This window comes from Stigmatopora nigra, chromosome 6 (genome assembly GCF_051989575.1).
Source record: "Stigmatopora nigra isolate UIUO_SnigA chromosome 6, RoL_Snig_1.1, whole genome shotgun sequence".
Taxonomy (NCBI): Eukaryota; Metazoa; Chordata; class Actinopteri; order Syngnathiformes; family Syngnathidae; genus Stigmatopora; species Stigmatopora nigra.
Window position 1 is genome coordinate 6,661,623 of NC_135513.1, and position 19,739 is coordinate 6,681,361.

General features: G+C 38.5%; 1 protein-coding gene across 5 annotated transcripts in view; it reads right to left on the bottom strand.

Annotated features, from left to right (window-relative positions):
* plppr2b (phospholipid phosphatase related 2b) overlaps nt 1-19,739 on the bottom strand; it is a 31,236-nt gene that overhangs the window by 9,557 nt on the left and 1,940 nt on the right. For 2 of the 5 annotated variants that reach the window (XM_077718558.1, XM_077718561.1), the window contains exons 1-3: nt 18,169-18,505; nt 14,490-14,597; nt 4,490-4,678 (exon numbers count right to left, since the gene is read on the bottom strand). In XM_077718558.1, coding sequence (XP_077574684.1) covers nt 4,490-4,678; nt 14,490-14,597 — 297 coding nt within the window. In that variant the 5' untranslated portion in view covers nt 18,169-18,505. Of the gene's footprint in view, nt 1-4,489; nt 5,007-14,489; nt 14,598-18,168; nt 18,506-19,739 lie in introns of those variants that run through there. The other 3 variants (XM_077718559.1, XM_077718562.1, XM_077718563.1) reach the window with 3 other exon arrangements.

Sequence of the window (19,739 nt, forward strand, 5' to 3'; positions counted from 1 at the left end):
ATAAAGCCATGATTATCCTTCACTATCCCACTGGTCTTCTTTTTCTGTTTAATTTTATTTTTGCTTCATTGCAATGAAAATATTAATAACAACATTATCTGTTTAGTTCAGCTAATTTTTCAACTTCTTTGCTAGCACAGAAGCCTTTCATTTGTAAAGTGCTTTCCTACATTCTCGATAATCAAAGCACATTTACATCTCATTCATATTCTGATAAAGCATCATTAGGAGCAAAAAGGGGTTTAGTATCTTATCTCGCGTTATGTCACCACTCTACAACCTAAGACAGTCTCACTCACTTTACCAGAGACCCAACAAACGAATAATCCAAATTACAAAATGCCTATCCGTCAAATTTTTGTCTGGGAATATGAAAGAAAATTCAAGTTACAGAATACGAAATCCAAAGAATTCAAACGTGTTCGGCCTCGCAGCCGCCCGAATACCCTGAGACATACAGCAATCCCTGCAACCCTTGTGAGAATACACATTATAGAAGTTGAATGAATGAATGAAAGTTTTCAATTTGTATCGTTTTATTCATTCAATTTTCCTCTCAACCGCTGATGTTTGTGAGGGTTTCAGTGTTTGCTGGAACCTAGCACAGCTGAAAAAAGGCAGGCTACACCCTAGACTGTCATTTTATTTTTATCTTTTTTAAAAATCTATTTTTGGTCTCTTCATATCGTTGAAAATGTTGTTTGGAACCTGGTCTAAACATCCTCTCCTAACCATATTCTCTATATTTAAGACGTCGGTATTTAACAAAGTAAATGCCAGCATGTTAAAAATACAGCACAGTATCATTTTCAATTCAACTAAATTTCCATTAATCTCCTTAATCCTTGAGACAAAAAGGTCCTCTCTCATCCTCGCTCCAAAATGCACCACAGAAAAGAAACATCATGGCAAATGATCTTCTAAACATTCCACTGGCAAGAATAAGAAGAATGGGTTGCAATACAAGACACAAATCGTGTCTTCCGCTCTGTAGTACTTCCAAGTCTCTTCTGTCTGTCATTCAACATGGGACTCCATTATTCATGAACTATTCTCCCAAGGCTTAGAAACAAGCAAACTTTTCGACCATTTGCATATGTGCTTAGGACGGTAATGTGTGTGTGTGTGTGTGCATGTGTAGTGTATTTTTGAACATCGGGTACGTGATGCAAAGCTGTTGAGAGCTGCAATCAACTAAAGAATAGCCCAGATGACGATTTTCACTATTTCTGTATGAGGGTTTGCCTGTCAATTTTTTTCTGCAAAACCTGAATTAAGCATAACAACAGAATAGAAAGGGAGCTTGACAGAAGCTATAATCATGCGGGGCAGACACATTGTAGCATCGACATACGTCATAATTGTAATCATTTTATGTATCTGCAGGAGCGATGTCTGGCAGAGAGAGCTATGTTATCCGATCAGGAAGGGAAATAAAATGGGTTTTTCCTCATTTGTTTTTGGCCACTATAAAGCCGTATAATAACTTTGACAAAATTGACTTACCAAAAGCCATCTATTGTTCATGAATTTTCAATATTTGTGGCATTATTTGCCTCAGATAACAGCTGATTAATGTATTTCTATTGTCAAAATCTGAAGACAGACCGCGTTTGTTCGAACTTGTACTTGGAAATTTGTGCCACTCGGAGAAGCCCTGAAGTGGCCCTCACTATCTTCACACAATGCAAAAAATACAGAGGCATCCAAGCACAATAAAAATAGTTTACTTTCAGTTTGTTATGGTATGATATGACAGAACAATTTCAAATTATGCAGCCACAACTCTAGCGGAATAAAACCTGGCACATCCGGATGATATGGTTTGCCGCCATCATTTCCCACTATCTCAACAGTCATGGAGTTGCATTATTCATGAAGGCCCTTCGGAGGCTTTATCAGTCAACAACCAATAAACTAAAGAAAACTTTGCCTTGTTATGTCTTCATTTTTGAGTGTACTGTGTTACTGATAAGTCGCTGATGGTGAAGTGGTACATTTGCTTAGATTTGGTCCAGGCAGGCTAGGTTCAATTCCCACTCGGTGGCAGTGTGATTGTCTATGGGTCCTGTAACTGATCAGTTCTAAACTAAAGAAGCATTAACAAAAAATGGTGGATGGATGATTTCCTCATTGAATACTTTCTGGTTTATTTCTTTTCTACTCTTGTTGTATGGGAAAATATTTTGTGTCGTCATTGTTTCCATTTCTTTCATTGCATCGTTGAAGCGTGTGGCAAAAAAAAGTGTTATTTACATGGAGTTGGATTGTTTTGCAGGTTTGGAGGAGGAATTAATGAGGCAGATGGCACTTTTTTTCCTGAGTGGTAAATTGATTTTATGAATTCTCACGGAAAGCGACTGCAAAACAACAAAAGCGATAGCCGTGACCTATTAGGAGATTCAACACAGTGTTGGATAGCCCTGCAGATATTGAGGATTTATTAGCATCACCCCATCTTTAAAAGTTGACCGGTGAATGGTGATCCAAATCATATCACCAAATATGAGACAATACACCCCTCTAGTTGTTAGTGAAAAAGGTCTTTTGTTACTTGGAAGATGAAGATCTGAGTCAGATTTGAGTCAGAAGTGAAATCTACTTTTTTTCAGCACAGGCTTGTGGGTTGATGCTTTTTTTTTTTCTGAAGCAAAAGTGAACACAGATGCTGTGACTTTGGAAAAAGAAAAAACATTCACACTCCAGGCAAAAACATATCATTGGTCTCCCACTCCAAGAACCTCACATAGCCTTGCGCCTGCAGCACACCACTAATCGACTGCAAGCACAACTCACATAAACATGTCATCAAATCTGCCATCTGTGCGTTAGAAAATTATTCAGGACATTAGAGTGGAGCCTAAGCTGCGATGTTAAATGTAAACAAAAGGGGGAGTGGCGAGTGACACAAAAGAGAGGGTGGATTCATTCCCATTGTCAATCAACTCTTATGACAAAACACTATATCTTTCACTTTTCAGACTGACTCATCATAATTATCAATTTAGAAAAGCTATTGACAAATAAACGCTATTGACAAATAAACGCTATTGACAAATAAATTGTGTTCTGAAAAGTGTTCCCACAAAGGAGGAATTGTGTCAAAATTAGAAAATATTTTATGTAAATCTAAAACTCAACAGCCTAGCAGACAAGTGGTTAACGAGTGGCTCACAGTTCTGGGGTAGAGGGTTTCGATCCCAGGTCCATCCTCACTATGTGGAGTTTGCATCTTCTCCCATGGTTTGATCCCCGGGTTTTCTCTAGGTACTCCGGTTACCTTCCATATCCCAATCCCCATGGTTGAACATCCTAAATTGTGCGATTCATATTTACATATTTATGTGACTACAGGTTTCCCCAATGTTGGACAATAATAGGCAGCAGGTTGGTTTTTGGTGAACTAATCTCCAAATTGCTGTCCAACCTCTTGCCAAAAGTCAGGTGGTGGTCCTAACGGTATAGACAAATGATATAGAAAATTAATCAATGATTTAAATACGACTGTCCTGCAACCTTTGACCGTGCAGCTTCGATATCCATGGATATTTTATCCTGACTACAAAAAATAAGAATTGTGTATGACCTGTTTGATGGGGTGTGTGTGTTTGTGTGTACGAGTGTAATTGTGTTATGTCGCACGGAGGCAACCATGTCATAACACCACTTTACTGTAGGACATCAAAGAGACAACAAGCCCAGAGGGGACAAGCAGAGACGGAGACACGGCTTTGATGAGGATGTGCAGATGTTTCATTATTAATAATACGACTGCATGTGGCAAGGAGCATGTAACTACACTTCAGATTATTTTCTCACTCAATATTGATTTGTAGTCGATACAATAAATTTGTAATTTAAAATTCAAAAATACAAGTTTTCTTGAAAGCTGGTTAAAGCTTAATGCTACCGCTTATTGGGTCCAAGAGAATGCAACACAATTGCAAGAGTCCACCACATCATAAATCAAGATAGTTCAACATAAACTCATCTACATATTATCTCATCATCAGCTTCATTTTACTGGCAAAAAAAATGATTTCATGTATGGGTGGATACTATGTTAAATTAATTTAATTAACACACAAACTGAAGGTGAATAAAAATCATGGAACAGAGTGTATTAATTTTCATGGATTATTTGTTTCACGTTTTTCCTGAAATAAATACTGAACAAACATTTTTTTTAAACTATCTTATAAAGCTGCGGACAGATTGGAAGAAACACACTGCACACCGTGGCTGACTCGGACTGCGTTACGCAGGACAAATATAGTGACAGTTGCCATGGTTATGGCACGGAACGCATGCACTCAAACAGAGAATCGAGACCACGAGGATGCACACCCACACACACATCGCTCTCCTTCCACAAGCTCCATGTGCATGAGGGGAACCATGGATGCGATTGTGTGTGTGTGCGAATGCGCCTCACATTTTTAACACCTGTGGAAGCGTGGCAATTTTTTTCTGAAGGATACTGACTCACCGTCACAGTGGGGATGGCGGTAACCAGAGAGTAGACGAGAACAGGCGGCGCCTTGCTGTAGTCCTCCGGTCCCGGGTATGGCTTGGAGTACGCTTTGTCAAAGCAGAAGAAACCCTGGATGTGCACTGGGAAGGTGTCCGTGTACTCAAAGTAGTAAGCCAACAACACGGTCCCTGCCATGATGACCAGCTGGAAATAAAACATATTGGTTCCAGTGTTCAGTGTTTGGATTCCATCAAAAAGTGAAACATGCACCCTTAAAAATCCTTCACCGCGCAAAAATGACGGATTCCTCGTGATGTTTCAAATGAATCAAGTGTGCATGGTGAGATAGGGAGAGACGGAAGGGGGGGGGGTAGCAGGAGTTAGCGAGGAAGACAGTAGGAGACAAATCGGCGAGCAATGATAAGAATCAAAGAGTAAGAGAAAGATGCTTTCAGCAGTGTGAGCATGCAGAGAAACATTAATGAGGAGGAAAAAACACTTTTTGGAAGAGGAGGAGGACAGGAGAGCGGAAGAAGGGAAGGAGGCACAGATGGTGTGAATTAGAACAGAGCGGTAAAAAGAAGACGGAGCAAGACACAGACCAAAACCATCTTCCAACAGGGCAACGGGTCGGAGAGATTACACGCTTACATGACCTTTCTCCATAACCCAGTTCATCGTTTCCCTTATAATCCTGATTTCAACAAACACCGGCTAAACATTATACCAAAGCACATGCAATGAAGCATGAAATATGACCTGTTTAGCAAAAAGTCACAGAGCATACAAGGCAAAGACATCAATGCTGGTTAAGAGGAGGAAAAACGTAGAATACCCACTATTCGGCACAAACCAGCCAGATGCACTGAATATTCATTCACACTCCAATTATTATCAGCGCACTCTAATTCCTCTAGAGCTGCTGCACAATTGTTCTAATTCTGTACGTGTAGATTTTTCTGCCTCCTAGAAAGGACTAAAGAACAAAATAACGGTGAGCTACATAGTAGCAGCATTCCCTGTACTAATGGTGACTTTATCATTGTTGATATTAAGTAAACAGAGTGCTGAAAGGTCTTGAAATTGAGGGGTTAAGGTAGCCAGAGTTTATCCCTAGATTGTGTCACTCTTTTAACATTTACTTCACTTGGATGCTTCATTTATTTTACACTAAGTAGTGTATCAAAATTAAGATTAACAATATCAATATTTAATACAAGCAGAGGGAGCTGCTTGGGAACCGCGCCCTCAAACTTGTCGACCATCCCTGCATGAATCATTTTGTGGAAGGAGCTGAAATAAAAACCAACACTTCACACCCATGAAGGACCAATTGAAGTAACAGAAGATGGGCCCCTCTGCTTGTCAGATGTAAAATGCAGCCATAAGACATGCCAAAATTAGTAATAGGTTGCTTTTGACTTGTGCACTTGAGTGTCCAAAATCGAGGGTTTTTATCGATTCTCAGCAACGTGCAGCCATTGACGTTTTTGCGCCTTAATGAAGCTTTGAATACACAAAGTAATTTTTGTCTAAAAGTTTCGCATATATTGAAAAAATGAGCCCTGCTGAACATCGCATAATTCTCTAGCACCTAATAAGCGGTCAGCTTGGCACTCCCTTCAAATGTGGTGCATTCAAATGCATGGCAGCAGACGAAGCTGGTATCCACATACATTTTGGATGATAATAACCATGAAGGCAGGCAACTGGGAGGTAACAGTGAATGATGATAGCTCTTGCTATCTTAAAAAGGACAATGGCTCACATATCAATAGAAATGACAACAATTGTTCTGCTTTGGACATTAATCATTTAGTCAATAACCCTTGGTTGTTGATGAGGTTCAATTGCAGAGTTTCAGCATAACATTCATCAAATGTTTAATTTTCTGAACTGCTTTCTCTCACAAAGGTCACAGGGGGTGCTGGAGCCTATACCAGCCAACTACCGGCACCAGGTGGGGCAAACCCTAGAATTGGTGGTCAGCCAATCGCAGGGCACTAGGAGACGAGCAACAATTTACACTCACACAGGATGAACTCCCAGTCAGCTGATAAACTGTGTGACCCTTGACAGGGAAAGTGATGATGAAAATTAATATTTGGACTTGTTTTACCCACATCTTACAAATGAACAAAAAGACATCATGCTACCAAAATTGCAAATGGGAAAAATACTTTTCTGGGTCAATGAGTGTAGCTATGTGGGCAAACAATTTCTTCAAGCTGCATGCTATTCCTCATTGATATTCCAATTAGGAACACATTAGCATAATAAAAAAACAAAGTAATTGGAATTTAATTTAATATACACTACACATTTGTGCTGATTTTGTACTTATTTTTTCAAAGAGATTGTGAACCAAGGCTATCATCTCATTCATTATGGAGGTGAAGAAACGTGGTAGACTCTCTCATTCACCCTCAATATGGAAGTGCCATAGTGACCTGATTACCTTCTTACTGTATGTACATTATATATATATATATATATATATATATATATATATATATATATATATATATATATATATATATATATATATATATATATATATATATATATATATATATATATATATATATATATATATATATATATATATATATATATATATATATATATATATATATATATATATATATATATATATATATATATATATATATATAAACATCTTTTTTTTAAGGTACTGTAATCGAAGTACGTACAAAAATACAATGGATTTCAAATGCATGCTTTTGAAGGATGCGAACACCCACACACCTCTCTGAACATGCTGGCAAATCCTACAAACACCCCCGAGTTCTCGTTTATATATAGGCCAGCAATATTAAGCAGCTCTTTCCATGGCCTTTTCCCATGTTTGTTGCCTTCGACATGAGTTCTGCTTCTGTTGATTGTGTGGGAGTATGTCCGTGTACGTGTTTGCAGTGTGAGGAAGCTTATGCGCATGTGGGTGCATTCCTGTGTCTGTGAGGAGGAACTCTGACAATCACACAGAGAAGAATTCACGCTTGTCAAAACGTCATCATTTATCCTTATGAAATCAGAAAGGGCATACGAGAACAGACGAGGGAGGAAGTGACGGTGGGCTGACGAGAGAGCAAGGTCTTGTGTGGTTGAAGGACGCGTGCTAGTAGGTAGATTTGCAATGTTTAATGAGGATGACAGCAGTTGGAATCTTGGCACCTTGTTTATCATTTAGTATAATTTTCAATATAATAGTTGATTAATTGAATTGACCACACTGTCAGTTGAACAGCTTCAACCATGTATACTCTGCTTGAAAGGATAACAGTTTTCTCTTATGTAGACATGTCTGTATATTCATTAAGGGTATGATTTGTAATCAGTTCTAATTTGGGCTTGCTCATCCTTGAAGACAAGAGACCTAACTTGTGCTTAAAACTAAACAAGTTCCATTTTGTAAGGAATTTCACGTCAGGATTTTGCTGGGCTTTGTGCATTTATGTTGTGTTTCCTGCTTGCGATGTTATTTTTGTTGAGGTCAGTATTGCGGTATCTAGCCAGGGAAACCTAAGCATGTCAATACTGCATGTAACGAAATGGACCGAACATGAGAAGCTAATGTCCATGGCATTCTGAGCACTGACAATTTGTGCTGTATGCGTGGCAAGGGTTGCGAGGGGGTCAATGCATCACTCGCATTATTTCAATGCGTGCATTGTTGCCCACATGGAGTATAATGTGGCCTTTAGGCTCACGGATGATATCACTTTGAATTAGATTAAAGTAAATTAATCACTAGATATATAAATGTACAATGACCAGACTATATTTCTGGTGTGCCTAAAAGTTGAAGACTAAATAGTTGTTTTTCTACACCAAACAAAAAGCTCTCCTACTGAACCTTGCATATGAAATGATAAACCCTACGCAAAGTAGAAGCAAAGCAAAAGTTCAGAGAGTATGCAACTAATGGGCTGAAAGGAAGTCGGGATAGTTCAATAAATCCAACTTTAACCCATTGGCTGCCATTGACTACAAAAGACATCTAATTCATTTAAATTTTTATGAGTGCCTGTGTGTGGATGCTTATCTTTCAATGGGACCAATCACTGCCACCCTGTCCGAGATATATTGGATTGGAAATCTAGTGCCTATGATGGCAGCCAATGAGTTTAACGCCAGGCCCCCTAAAATCTATTCGAGTTAAGGAGCTATAAAAGATTTACTGTATTGTCATAATTCAGTAATTCATCTTAACATTGTAAATTGTTCTTAGTCTTTGCTGGTTTACAGCGCATATTCGTATTTTCCAAAGAAGAAAAAAAACAACAACAGACCTTTAGAGGACTTTCAAATGGAGACGGTAACTGCATCATATGCACATATACACATGCCACTTTTCTTCAATTTCACAAAGTAGCTATTTGTTTTGCAAGATTAGCAAATGCAAATGTGCGTTAGTTCCTTAGTAACCATGTTTCTATTTTTGCCTGTAAAAGGTTAGGTGGCTTTTACGTTTCAATGCTTCAACAGAACCAATTATGTATTCCAAATGGCAGACAAGGTAACACACCAAACTAGAGCAAACTATTACAATTTGTAAGCCTCAAGGTAGCTACACTCAAAGCTGATGATGAAAAGCTGATTATGGAGGATGACCACCATTTCACTGGCCTAGTAATCTAAAAGGCGTTATCAGACCACCCAATTAAGCTTTAATGAGCATACCACTCAACTTCAAACGCAGTGGAAAGCAAAGAAATCAAAGTGACTGGTGTGGAAGGGGAAAAAAAGAGGCAAATCCCTCTTTAACTTCACAGTGTAAAATCAAATATGGCAATAATAGTGTACCGAGGGACGGATGTCTCTTGGGGCCAAAACGTGTGAGCCTGTACAACGCTTTATGTCTTCTGCCTGAATTCAGATGGCAAGTGTCAACATGCTCCCAGAGGGTGAGGAGATGTACTTTATGTGGGCGCTGGTGTTAAAGAGCACAGCACCATGCTGAGAGAAAACACCACGCAGCTCAGGATGAAATGCTTATATGTGCTTACCAAACAACTAGCATGTTTTGAACAAGTGCAAACCAAGACGTTAATGCATTTTCGGTAGTACTTCTACTCTTTAAAATGGTGAGTTAGATCCCAGCTGACCTTAGAACTGATTATTAAAAAAAATAGAAATCTGTGGCTGCAATTGGCTGGCTACCAAGTGAAGGTGACCCTCGCGTGGGGTCCGAAGTCAACTGGGATAGGCTCCAGCACCCCTTGCGACCCTTGTGAGCATAAGTGGTACAGGAAAATGGATGAAAAAAGCACTCTGGGGATCTAAATTAATTACATGCCTCGTATTTTCTTCCCATCGCTTTACCTTGTCTTATAAAAGCCAATAATCCCTATTCAATGCAACAGTAATCGTTGTGAGAGTATTTTCCTTGTGTCGAGGGAGGTCTATACACTTAAAATGACACTTTACCACGGCCCTTAAACTGCAAATTGCTTTCAAAAGCTTTTGCAAGTGGGTGATAAGCATGGAGAATTGCATCTTCGTGCTTAGTGCGCCGCTAAGTGTTTCAGATTTGTATTACAGCCACACTTAAAGAGTCCATATAAATAGATGATGAATAGAGGATGGATGACAAGCAGAGGTGAAATGAGGAGATCACCGTGGAAGAAGATAAATAGTTGGAAGGCCCAGAATGCATGAAAGCAAAATGAAATTAAAGATGGCATGAATAAACAGAGAACTGTTTTTAATGAAGCATTGATTTGACCTCATTTGGAGTAAACAATAAGGATCATTTTTAAAACAAGTATAACGTGGAAAAGGATTCCATCAATGGGAATGAAATTACACTATATACAATTTACAGTGACATCACTTATGGACTTAATTCCATATTCACGATCATGATGAGGCACACGATATAATGGAATTGCTTATCTAGTTGTAACAGGTGGGAAGCGGGCAGGTAACAAGTGTTTCTCTCATCCTTCAGACAACCGAGAAATCCCAGCGCAGCAATATGTCAGGCAGGTGTTATTCATGGAAATAATAGGAGGATGAAAACTGACAGTGTTTTTGTGCACACTGAGGGTTTCGGTTTTATCATCCTTGGGAATGTGCAGATTAAGGCCACTATATTGTGAGAAAGTTTTAATTAAACGAGCATGAAAATGAGGTCTCCAGATTAATCACAGATACACAAGTGTGTAGTTTTTTTGACACATGCCTCTTCCATCTTATTCATATTGCTATATACTTTGCGGAGGGTACAGCTGCAATGAATCTTAATGTTTTAGTCTTTTTCTTGCTAGGTGTATTCTCACTTTAGAACATTAATTAATGTCATGCCTTTGAAATGTGGGAGGAAACCACAGTACCTGGAGAAAACCCATGCAGGCCCGGGGAAAACATGCAAACTCCACACAGGTGGACTGACCTGGATTTGAACCTAGGACCCCAGAACTAAATCCAATCTATTAGATACAGTAAAACAGCACCCAAAACCCCCACAAACATGTGATAGGGGGACTTCAAGAGCAGTTTTTATATGGTGTACAATCTTTCACTGATAATCCCCTTTTGAGCAGTCGCCTTGCAGACACAAGGTGTGTTTCTCTAATACTGTAGTGAATTTAGCAGAACATGGACTGCACCAATTATAAATAGCATCCTATTTATCTAGTAGCAGCATCAGGCCCACAGCTCCCTACGACAAAACATCTTCCTCTCCTTTTACTTTCAAGCTCTTCATCCTTATTCCATGCCTGGATTGACTATGCCTCCATACGACGTTTACCTCCAGGCAGAGCTTTTGTTCAATGTGTTTGCTCTTTTCCAAATAAAAATCATTCGTTCCACTCTGCTTTCGTCTTGCCAAATCTGGTGTTCACACATTGGAAAACAGTTGAATTTTTTTTTGGTGGGTGTAGTTTTAGAAGCATTTAGGTGCTATTCTGCCATTTTCTTCATGACATTGACTTGTGCGAATTTGGAGTACCATCCCTCAAATGCCAGATGAACAAATTGAGCCTTTTTAATTCCATTCAATAGAGTCCAGAGAATGGAAAATATGTTTTAAAGGTGTTAGAAAATATTAATACTTTTTTGGGAGAGCTAAAGGAGAAGGGAAAAGGTATGCACTTAAGTTTCCTTCCAAGAGAATAAGCAAATGGTAATAAAATGATGACTCAGAAGAAGAATAAAGTGGAGTTTGAAAACTTGGAAAGTTTGAGCACAAAGATAAAATTTGCTATCTAAGACAGTGCCTAAGACTAGAAACAAAAGAGAACAAAGACATCAACACATGACTGTACTGTAAGGAAATGGGAAGCCAAGGACAGCAAGCAGAAAAAAAGGGTATCATGTCAAACTCATAAAAAGTGAGTCAGCAACAACATTGCACTATAGGAAGATGAATAGTAAATAAAATTATGATGTAAAAACAAAGTGAGCCCCCTTTGGGGAAAACGATGATATACCACATTGTTTAAAAAAGACATCAAATCAATCCCGCTAAAAATGTCAATCTAATTTTACATTTTTTAAATTTGCATTGGCCAAAATCGAAGTGCTGCTTAGTACAGTAATAAGAAGGAATTTTAATTCCTTTTCTTCTACTTTGAAACCTGTCTCATCTTCACGTGTGGCTTATTTAAGTATTTTTTAAGGGGAATTATGTCACATCACCAAACCCTAGCAGGCATAATTGCATCTATGCCAGCCGATTAGTTAAATATGGTAGTTGATGAGAGTGTCGAGGTTGTAAGGCAATATTTGGACTCTATTGGATAAAATTATCTCCATTAAATTTTCTTGGTGTTGGCCAAAGCAAAGTGCTTCCATGTCTGAAAGACTTGCTCAGTACAAACTGCTGCATGTAACATCAAGTTTGCACAATGAAAAGCTTATAGACTAATAAGCTTATATATATATAATGTCTAGTAGAACGTGACAAAGAACAGGATGTCATGTTGAGAGCCGATTAGAAATTTAAAATGCAATGCATCAAAAAAGGAAGCGTGAAGGAAGAGAGTGAGTGGTCTTCAACTTTTAGTGGGAAGAGAAGGATATGGGTATTAATGGAGTGCACCAATGGTATACATTATTACTCAAGGCAATGTGTCCGGGAGAGCAATGGTACGTGATGGATCTTGGATCTGTCGGAAAAAGACCAACTGGGGAGAGGATGAGAGGCTGTCAAAGAGAATAATTGGCAAGGTAAGGTGCATCATCGAAGTGTTACATTAAAAAAAAAGCGGCTTGAAAAACCCTCTTATCTCCAACGGATGTCAAGAAGAAGACGGTGCACGCGAACAAGGAGGGATATGAAAGAAAGCTTATCATGCTGATTGAACCTGCAGGGATTGAAGGATATTTGTGCTGCTTTAAAAAAAAGGTGTGTGTTGGTGCGTAATACAATATAGCAATTACTATGGAGGATGCAGCAGGAAGTAAACGTGCAAAGATGTACATTGAGGTCAAACAATGAAGCTGACGGGTTGTTTTTTTTTTGCAGTTGGAAAATGTAAAAAAGTATTTCTTAAAAAAATCACAAAATACTAACATTTGGAGTTAAAATAGCATTTTGGAGAATTGATACATTTTGAAGATCTAAATCTACAATCAGTGCACCCTAATAGGCCTCATTGAGATGATTGTTGCAGTGGCTCAGCGGACCTGTAGGCGTCTATTGTGTTAGCAGTGTCACAGGCTAATTGGGTTTCTTTTTTAATGAGGTCAATGAACAAGGGGATGTAGATGAAACCACACGTGCTCCATTAAGACATTTGAGGATGACACAGAGAGGAGGAAGGAATAGTTGAGGATTACATTTGTCAAAGTAATTCTGCCATCAATGTGACTTTCCATACAAATAAAATTATGTCGTATTACTGTATATATATGTTTTAAGTATTCATTTCTTATATATACTGTATATACTGTATTTTTTACTTCATAAGGCAGTTTTTTTTATTTTATTTCTAATACTCTCTCTAGATATGTAAAATATTAAAGTCACAACCTACTCAATATGACATTACTTGGCAAAATGGGCTTCCATTCACTTCTACAGAAAATCACAAATAAAAGCATGTAATCAACTTAAATGTCATGCACAGTGACATGGCAAATGCTCGCCTGGTCCCTGTTGTTTTATTTCAATTGTAGCAATTGTTTGGAATGACTGTTCTTATTAGTATATTCATCCCGCAAGGTTGATGAGTAATTTGTGACGCCATCATTACCGAGAGTAGCGTCATTCAATAATGAGTTGCCTGTGTGTTCAATTGAGCAAGCTGTTTCTTGACGTCGTGCGGGGTATTAAATGATAGTTTCTGTGTCTCCATACTGGCACCCCCCGCATCACTCATCGCATTATTTGCAAGATGAAATGCTTCTTCTTGAACTTTCTAAAATACGTACATATCCCTCATAAAATGTGACTTATGACTAAAATTAGTTGAAATTAACACACTTGTTACATGTTTTTCCAATCAGTGTGTTTAAAAAAAAAACACTGCACATAATCAAAGCAAGGATGTTTGTTGTAAGTATTATTTGTTTCCTGTACTGGTAAATCAAATTCAGCAACCACAAAGCAATAACTTCTGGAGAAAATCTGTAATAATTGTATGCAATACTATCAAAGTAAATGCAAGAAAACGTTATCAGACACCTCCTCTCTGTCCTAACTGCCAAAAAACCTTCACATCTAGGCCATGTTCCCTTTTGTTATTAAAAATGAGAAAGAAAAAAAAAACAGGCTGTGGTACAAGTGAGAAATTCAGCATCAGTTACCATGGCTATGCACCAAGGTGAAAAGCAATCCACTGCCATCTCAGTTCCTTGCTTTAATTGTATACTCTTTGGAAATACATCAAATACAGTTTTGTTTTGATTTAGGAAGGATTAATTGAAGAGATAACAATTGCAGAACTCCTTGAGCATAAAGCATCTTATAACAATCAATAAAATAACATCATGTTGATTAACCAGTAAACAGTCGAAGAAGGTAAGCAAGGTTCACTCTCACCTCAACAAAGAGGAAGCACGGTACAATGTAGATGCTGGTTTTCTGATAGTTGCTGTCACCGAGAAGTTGCATCTCCCGCCTCTGGCCCACCAGCCGTTTGTCAATCATCTGTAAAATCCATTTGAAAGGTTAGGTTAGGTTGGATAGAACTTTATTTCATCCTGTATACACAAGACATTGTAGACCTAGGTAAAAAAAACTAAATAGCCAAATGCAATTTAAAAAAAGACATAAAAGCTTGCTTTGCTCAGTATTAGTCAAGTGTGAAACAATGTTCATTTTTTCTAGAGTGCTTATCCTGTTAAGGGCCCTCAATAACAAGATACAGAGTGACCCAGTTGAAATAAGAAAAGAAATACCCCAAATTTAGTCTCATTCCTTTTTTTTCTTTTTAACCTGATGTTCTAAGAATAAAATATCAGTTAGGTGAGAACAAAAATCTAAAAAGGATGATTATCCAAATTTTGGGCCCATTTTTTATATATAGTTTTGATCTAAAAATATAAATAGCGATCTTGCAGCAGAATGGCATGCCAATGTATAGGCGCCCATCTGTGGAGTCTTTATTTAAATTCGAATTTAACCCCTTCTCACTAATCATGCTGTGTTTGAAAGTTTTGAATGCATTTTAAACTTGAATGAATACCTATTATATAAACGCTTCAATATATTTGTATTTTAGTTATGAGAAGAACTTTAACTTCAACATGAAGATCATCAAAGCATTTAAAACTGTAAACATAAGAACAACGAGAAACAGGAAGACGATCCTGTAATGATCCCCAGCGGGAAAATTCAAATGTGAAATAAATAAATCATTACGATGGTAACCTCTAATTTAATGAATCATTTGATAGTTTAAAGGATGCCACTCCCTGAGGATGCTAAAGCCCCACAACATAACATAATTTATCCTCCAAAATGAGGAATGAATGTAAGTCCGTCTATGAAACAGTTTCTAAAATGAAAGAGGGCAGTCTGAGCTTTGAACCGAGAGATGCTGCTTCAATCAGATTGCACATTGTTCACATCTCTAAGATCATAGCACATGAAAATTATATTTTTATCAAAAGTCGAGTAGAAAGATTTCAAAATACTATATATTTTTGCCAATACATGTTCATTCATTTTCTGTATGGTTTATCCTCACAAGGGTCGTACACTTCTATCAAATTCATTTTCTTTGCTGCATGATGACAAGAGGGTAGATGGTATTCTGCTGCCTTATCAGCCTTAAGCTCTTATACCAATCGATTGTAGTTAGCATTGAGGCGGGAGATTTACAAAGCACATAGCACCTGAACACCTCAGATAGGGAGTGAATGAACATTGCATAAAAAAAATCTAATAAAATAAAAATCCTTAGTTTCTTCCTCTTTCCCATGGACTTGTGTATGACCAAAGGTAATGTGTAAAATTACCATATTCAGGTGGGGGGGCTGTAATGGAAATTATCTTGGTGTATTTTTATTACAATTTTCCCACTGTAAAGTGCATAATAGTCCTTGTCTAATCACAGCTTTAATCACCAGTTCCCAGTATGCTGCAACAATATTTCAAACTAAAGGCTGACATTTCTGACAGGAATGGACAAAAGTGCAATCCACTATTCATAACGGGATTTGGCAGAAATGGGAGCAAAAGTCACTGAGAGTAGGCAGAATATTTACATGAATGGGTCATTGCACACTGGAAAGCACTTTGGGCGCTGTAATGTTATATATATAAAAAAAAGCACTATTCCCTTTGGGTTTTACAGAGTAGGCCATCGTCTCCATTTTGTTCTAGTGGTCTGTTTTCTTTCTACCTTGAGACATCCCTTGAGAGGACTACTTTCTCTACGTGCAACCATTGCTTTACTCCATTATTGTTGTTGGCTTTCTCCTGACAACTCATTTAAAGTGGTCTAAATTTTGTTGTTTCCAGCATAGTCTAAAGAAGAAATCCAACCACCCCCAAGACTAGGCAAGTGAAGCATTGCAGCATTTGTTTATTTGCCCCTAGGTTTGAGTGTGGGTGTGCATGGTTGTCCATCTTCTTGCGCCCTGCAGTTGGCTGCCCACCAATTCTGGGTGTCTTTGGCCTGGTGCTTATAGTTAACTGGGATATGCTTCAGCCCTCCCTGTGACACTTGTGAGGATAAGCTGTTCAGAAAATGCATGAATACACACACACACACACACAAGGAACTTCACAGTAGCCATCTTTTGATTCCAGTGGGGCTCCTATCTCTCAGGTATGGGAACTAATTTATTTCTACTTTAAAGCCTCTGAATGGTTTGTAATTTGATATGTGAACCAGAACAGAGCTCTATCCCAGATGGTGGAAAAGGGGTCACGCAAACTTCCAGCCTCCACCTTCATTGAGCTGCAGTGTTCACATTTATGAAAATGCACAAATACAATATATAGTGTACACACAGGAAACACAATTACTGTTCATTGTTCATGCTATCCGATCTCATACTGACAACCCTCCCTTCCAATATATTTTAGTCTGCTTCATGGAGGATGCTAATTACTTAGTATTAACTGCAACTGTGCCTGTTCACACTATTTTTTGAGCTTCAGTTGAGTGGGTTTGGAACATATAATGCCATTCACAGAAGCTATAAGTTCATAACTTGCCATGATATAATGTGGTGAATAGACTACACAATATTACAGTTCCGACATTAAAAAAATATTACTTAAATATATATAAAACTGCTATTTAAATATATCTTATGGTATTTAACCCTACAATGAATAACCTGCTAATGAGTATTACAATACAGGGGTTGATCGGCAAAGGAAACACAGGTTAATCTTGCAATTAAAACATTTCAAATGACGTGGCTGTAATTAAATCTGCCATGTGATATCACTAAGTGCTGCAATAGGCACCAAATTGGCAAAAAAAATATTTATTTAATTTGGGATAACTACCATGTTTGAAACGGACCTATCGCAGGACAGATCCTTTATAATATGCATTGTGCAGCATACAATATCTTTTGATTAACTATGTATATATGTATGTATATGTGGATGAATCATAATCACAAACATGGCTGGTAATGCTCAAAAGTTAATAGGGCAGCCCACTATACAGAAGGGGGGGGTTTGCTCAGTTGGCAGCATAGGTGATCCCAACCAGGTGGTTGTATGTTCAAATTCCCCGCCTGGTCTGAGCATCCTCAAACCCCACATTGCTCCTGATGTTGCATAATCAGTGGGTAAGTGAAGATATACTAAATACTGTCAACACGCTACACCACTGTAAATGTATTTACCGTGGGAGGCAATGTAGCAGTGCATGGGTTTATCAAGCCAAATGTACCACAAATGTAGGTGTTCAGATACACAATTATGAAGTTGAGCTGGAAATACAGTAAACACTATGGCTTTTTATGTGCCCATCATTTGAAGCAAGGGATGCCATCAGGCATAAAGCTGGCGTGACTGATTGTCACTGGTGCTGCTGTCCATTTACATTGATGCGCTTCTATTGGCTTCCCATCGGCACAAAAGAACCAGTTCACTATCTCACTGGTTCCCATCCATGCACCCACACATGCCCGTGCGTCCAGATTACAATATCAGTACATCTTTCTCCATAAACTTAAGATATAGAAGATATATAAAATACATGTCAAGTTGCATGTCAATCCAACAAGTGGCACTGTATAGAACTTACCTTAAACCTCTGGTTGTTTCAATCTGTCATAAGGGGTATGTTGGACACTACTGTTCTAGCAGCATTTGCTATAGATGTCCATTCTGTCGTGACTGGTCTTTCTTGAAGCAGAACCTCTTCTCACTTTTGCTCCTTGATCAGCGAAAAGTCTGAGGGGCTCAGAATGAACGATAAGCTTCTTGACCGTGCCCAAAACCGTGCACTCTCCCAGCTGTGTATATATTTGCAGTCCGCTGCTAGGTCGTCAAGATGAGTATGATCTTCAATAGCACTTCAAGGCTAATTACTCAAACACGGGGGATCCACAAGCTGAGCGAGAGAGAGGCTGCTTGGTGTCGTCGCTGGTGAATGCAAGAATGGGAAGAGAGAAAAGAGGGGGATGGAGAGAAAGTGTGTGCGCATCTGCATGCTCGTGTGGAAGCAGAGAGGCGGAGGGGAAAAAAACAGAAGATGGGAAATGGGAATAAGAAACTGTGACAGTGGTTGAAAAGATGAAGCACATGAAATGGGCAGTGTTCATGTGCACCAGTGAGAAACATACAAAATTAGGGCAGGAAATATTAAGAGCACTGACGCAACAATGGGGGACACCTTGCACTTTAGTGCCCCATAAAACCAGCACTATAAGATACTACACTGGAGTTAAAACACCCTCAAAGCAGTGTTAATATACTCGTTTGGGTCATTAAAAAAGAATGAGACAAAGAACAAGATAAATGCTTGCCTTACTTCATTCACCATTGAGGTGGTCAATCATAACCTTGGCTAAAATTAAAAAAATATCTTTTCAAATTATGACCCATCTAATGGATTCTTAGAGAAAGGACATACAAATTCAAAGATTTGGAAGGCCCTTCTAGATTTGGCATCATCTTCATTTCTTTTTTATTAAAAAACAAAGCGAACCAGCTGCAAGCAGTCCATCGTATTTCTACACTCAGGCGTGTCGTTTAGTCGCCAAGGGTGTCTTGGACAACATATTGGCCCACGGTTATTCTCTTCTTGTGCTCCAAGAAACTCTTAGAAACTCTCCACAGCATTTTCACTAGACAACCTTGATGACCAATTAATTGGTTGGTAAGACTGCATGCCTCTGGTCGTTTTTTGTTGTGTGTGTGTGTGTGTGTGTGTGTGTGTGTGTGTGTGTGTGTGTGTGTGTGTGTGTGTGCCGCGCACTTATTTTGGCACAAATAGTGAACCGTAAGAAGTACTTTAGACTAAAATTAATTCATGCACTTACAAAAAGTCAATTGTCTATATTGAGGGGCCCATTCTGCGTAGGCAACTCCCTATGCCGTGGAGGAATAGCACTGCACTACGCTGTCGATGAACAAGGAACGGGGGACACTGTACCTATCTTGTTATACTAAGCTTCAAAATGTGGGGAAATGAATGACAAGGAATACGCAGTATCCTGGATTAAATAATGTGGTACTAACCTTATCAACGGAAAAGAGGGCTCCATGTTTTGGGTTACCAATTTTTTGATCATGCTGCAATTGTGGAAGTTGACAGCTGTTCAAGTTTGGGCATTACTTTGGGCAATTGCCACACAAGAATGAACTCGGTGT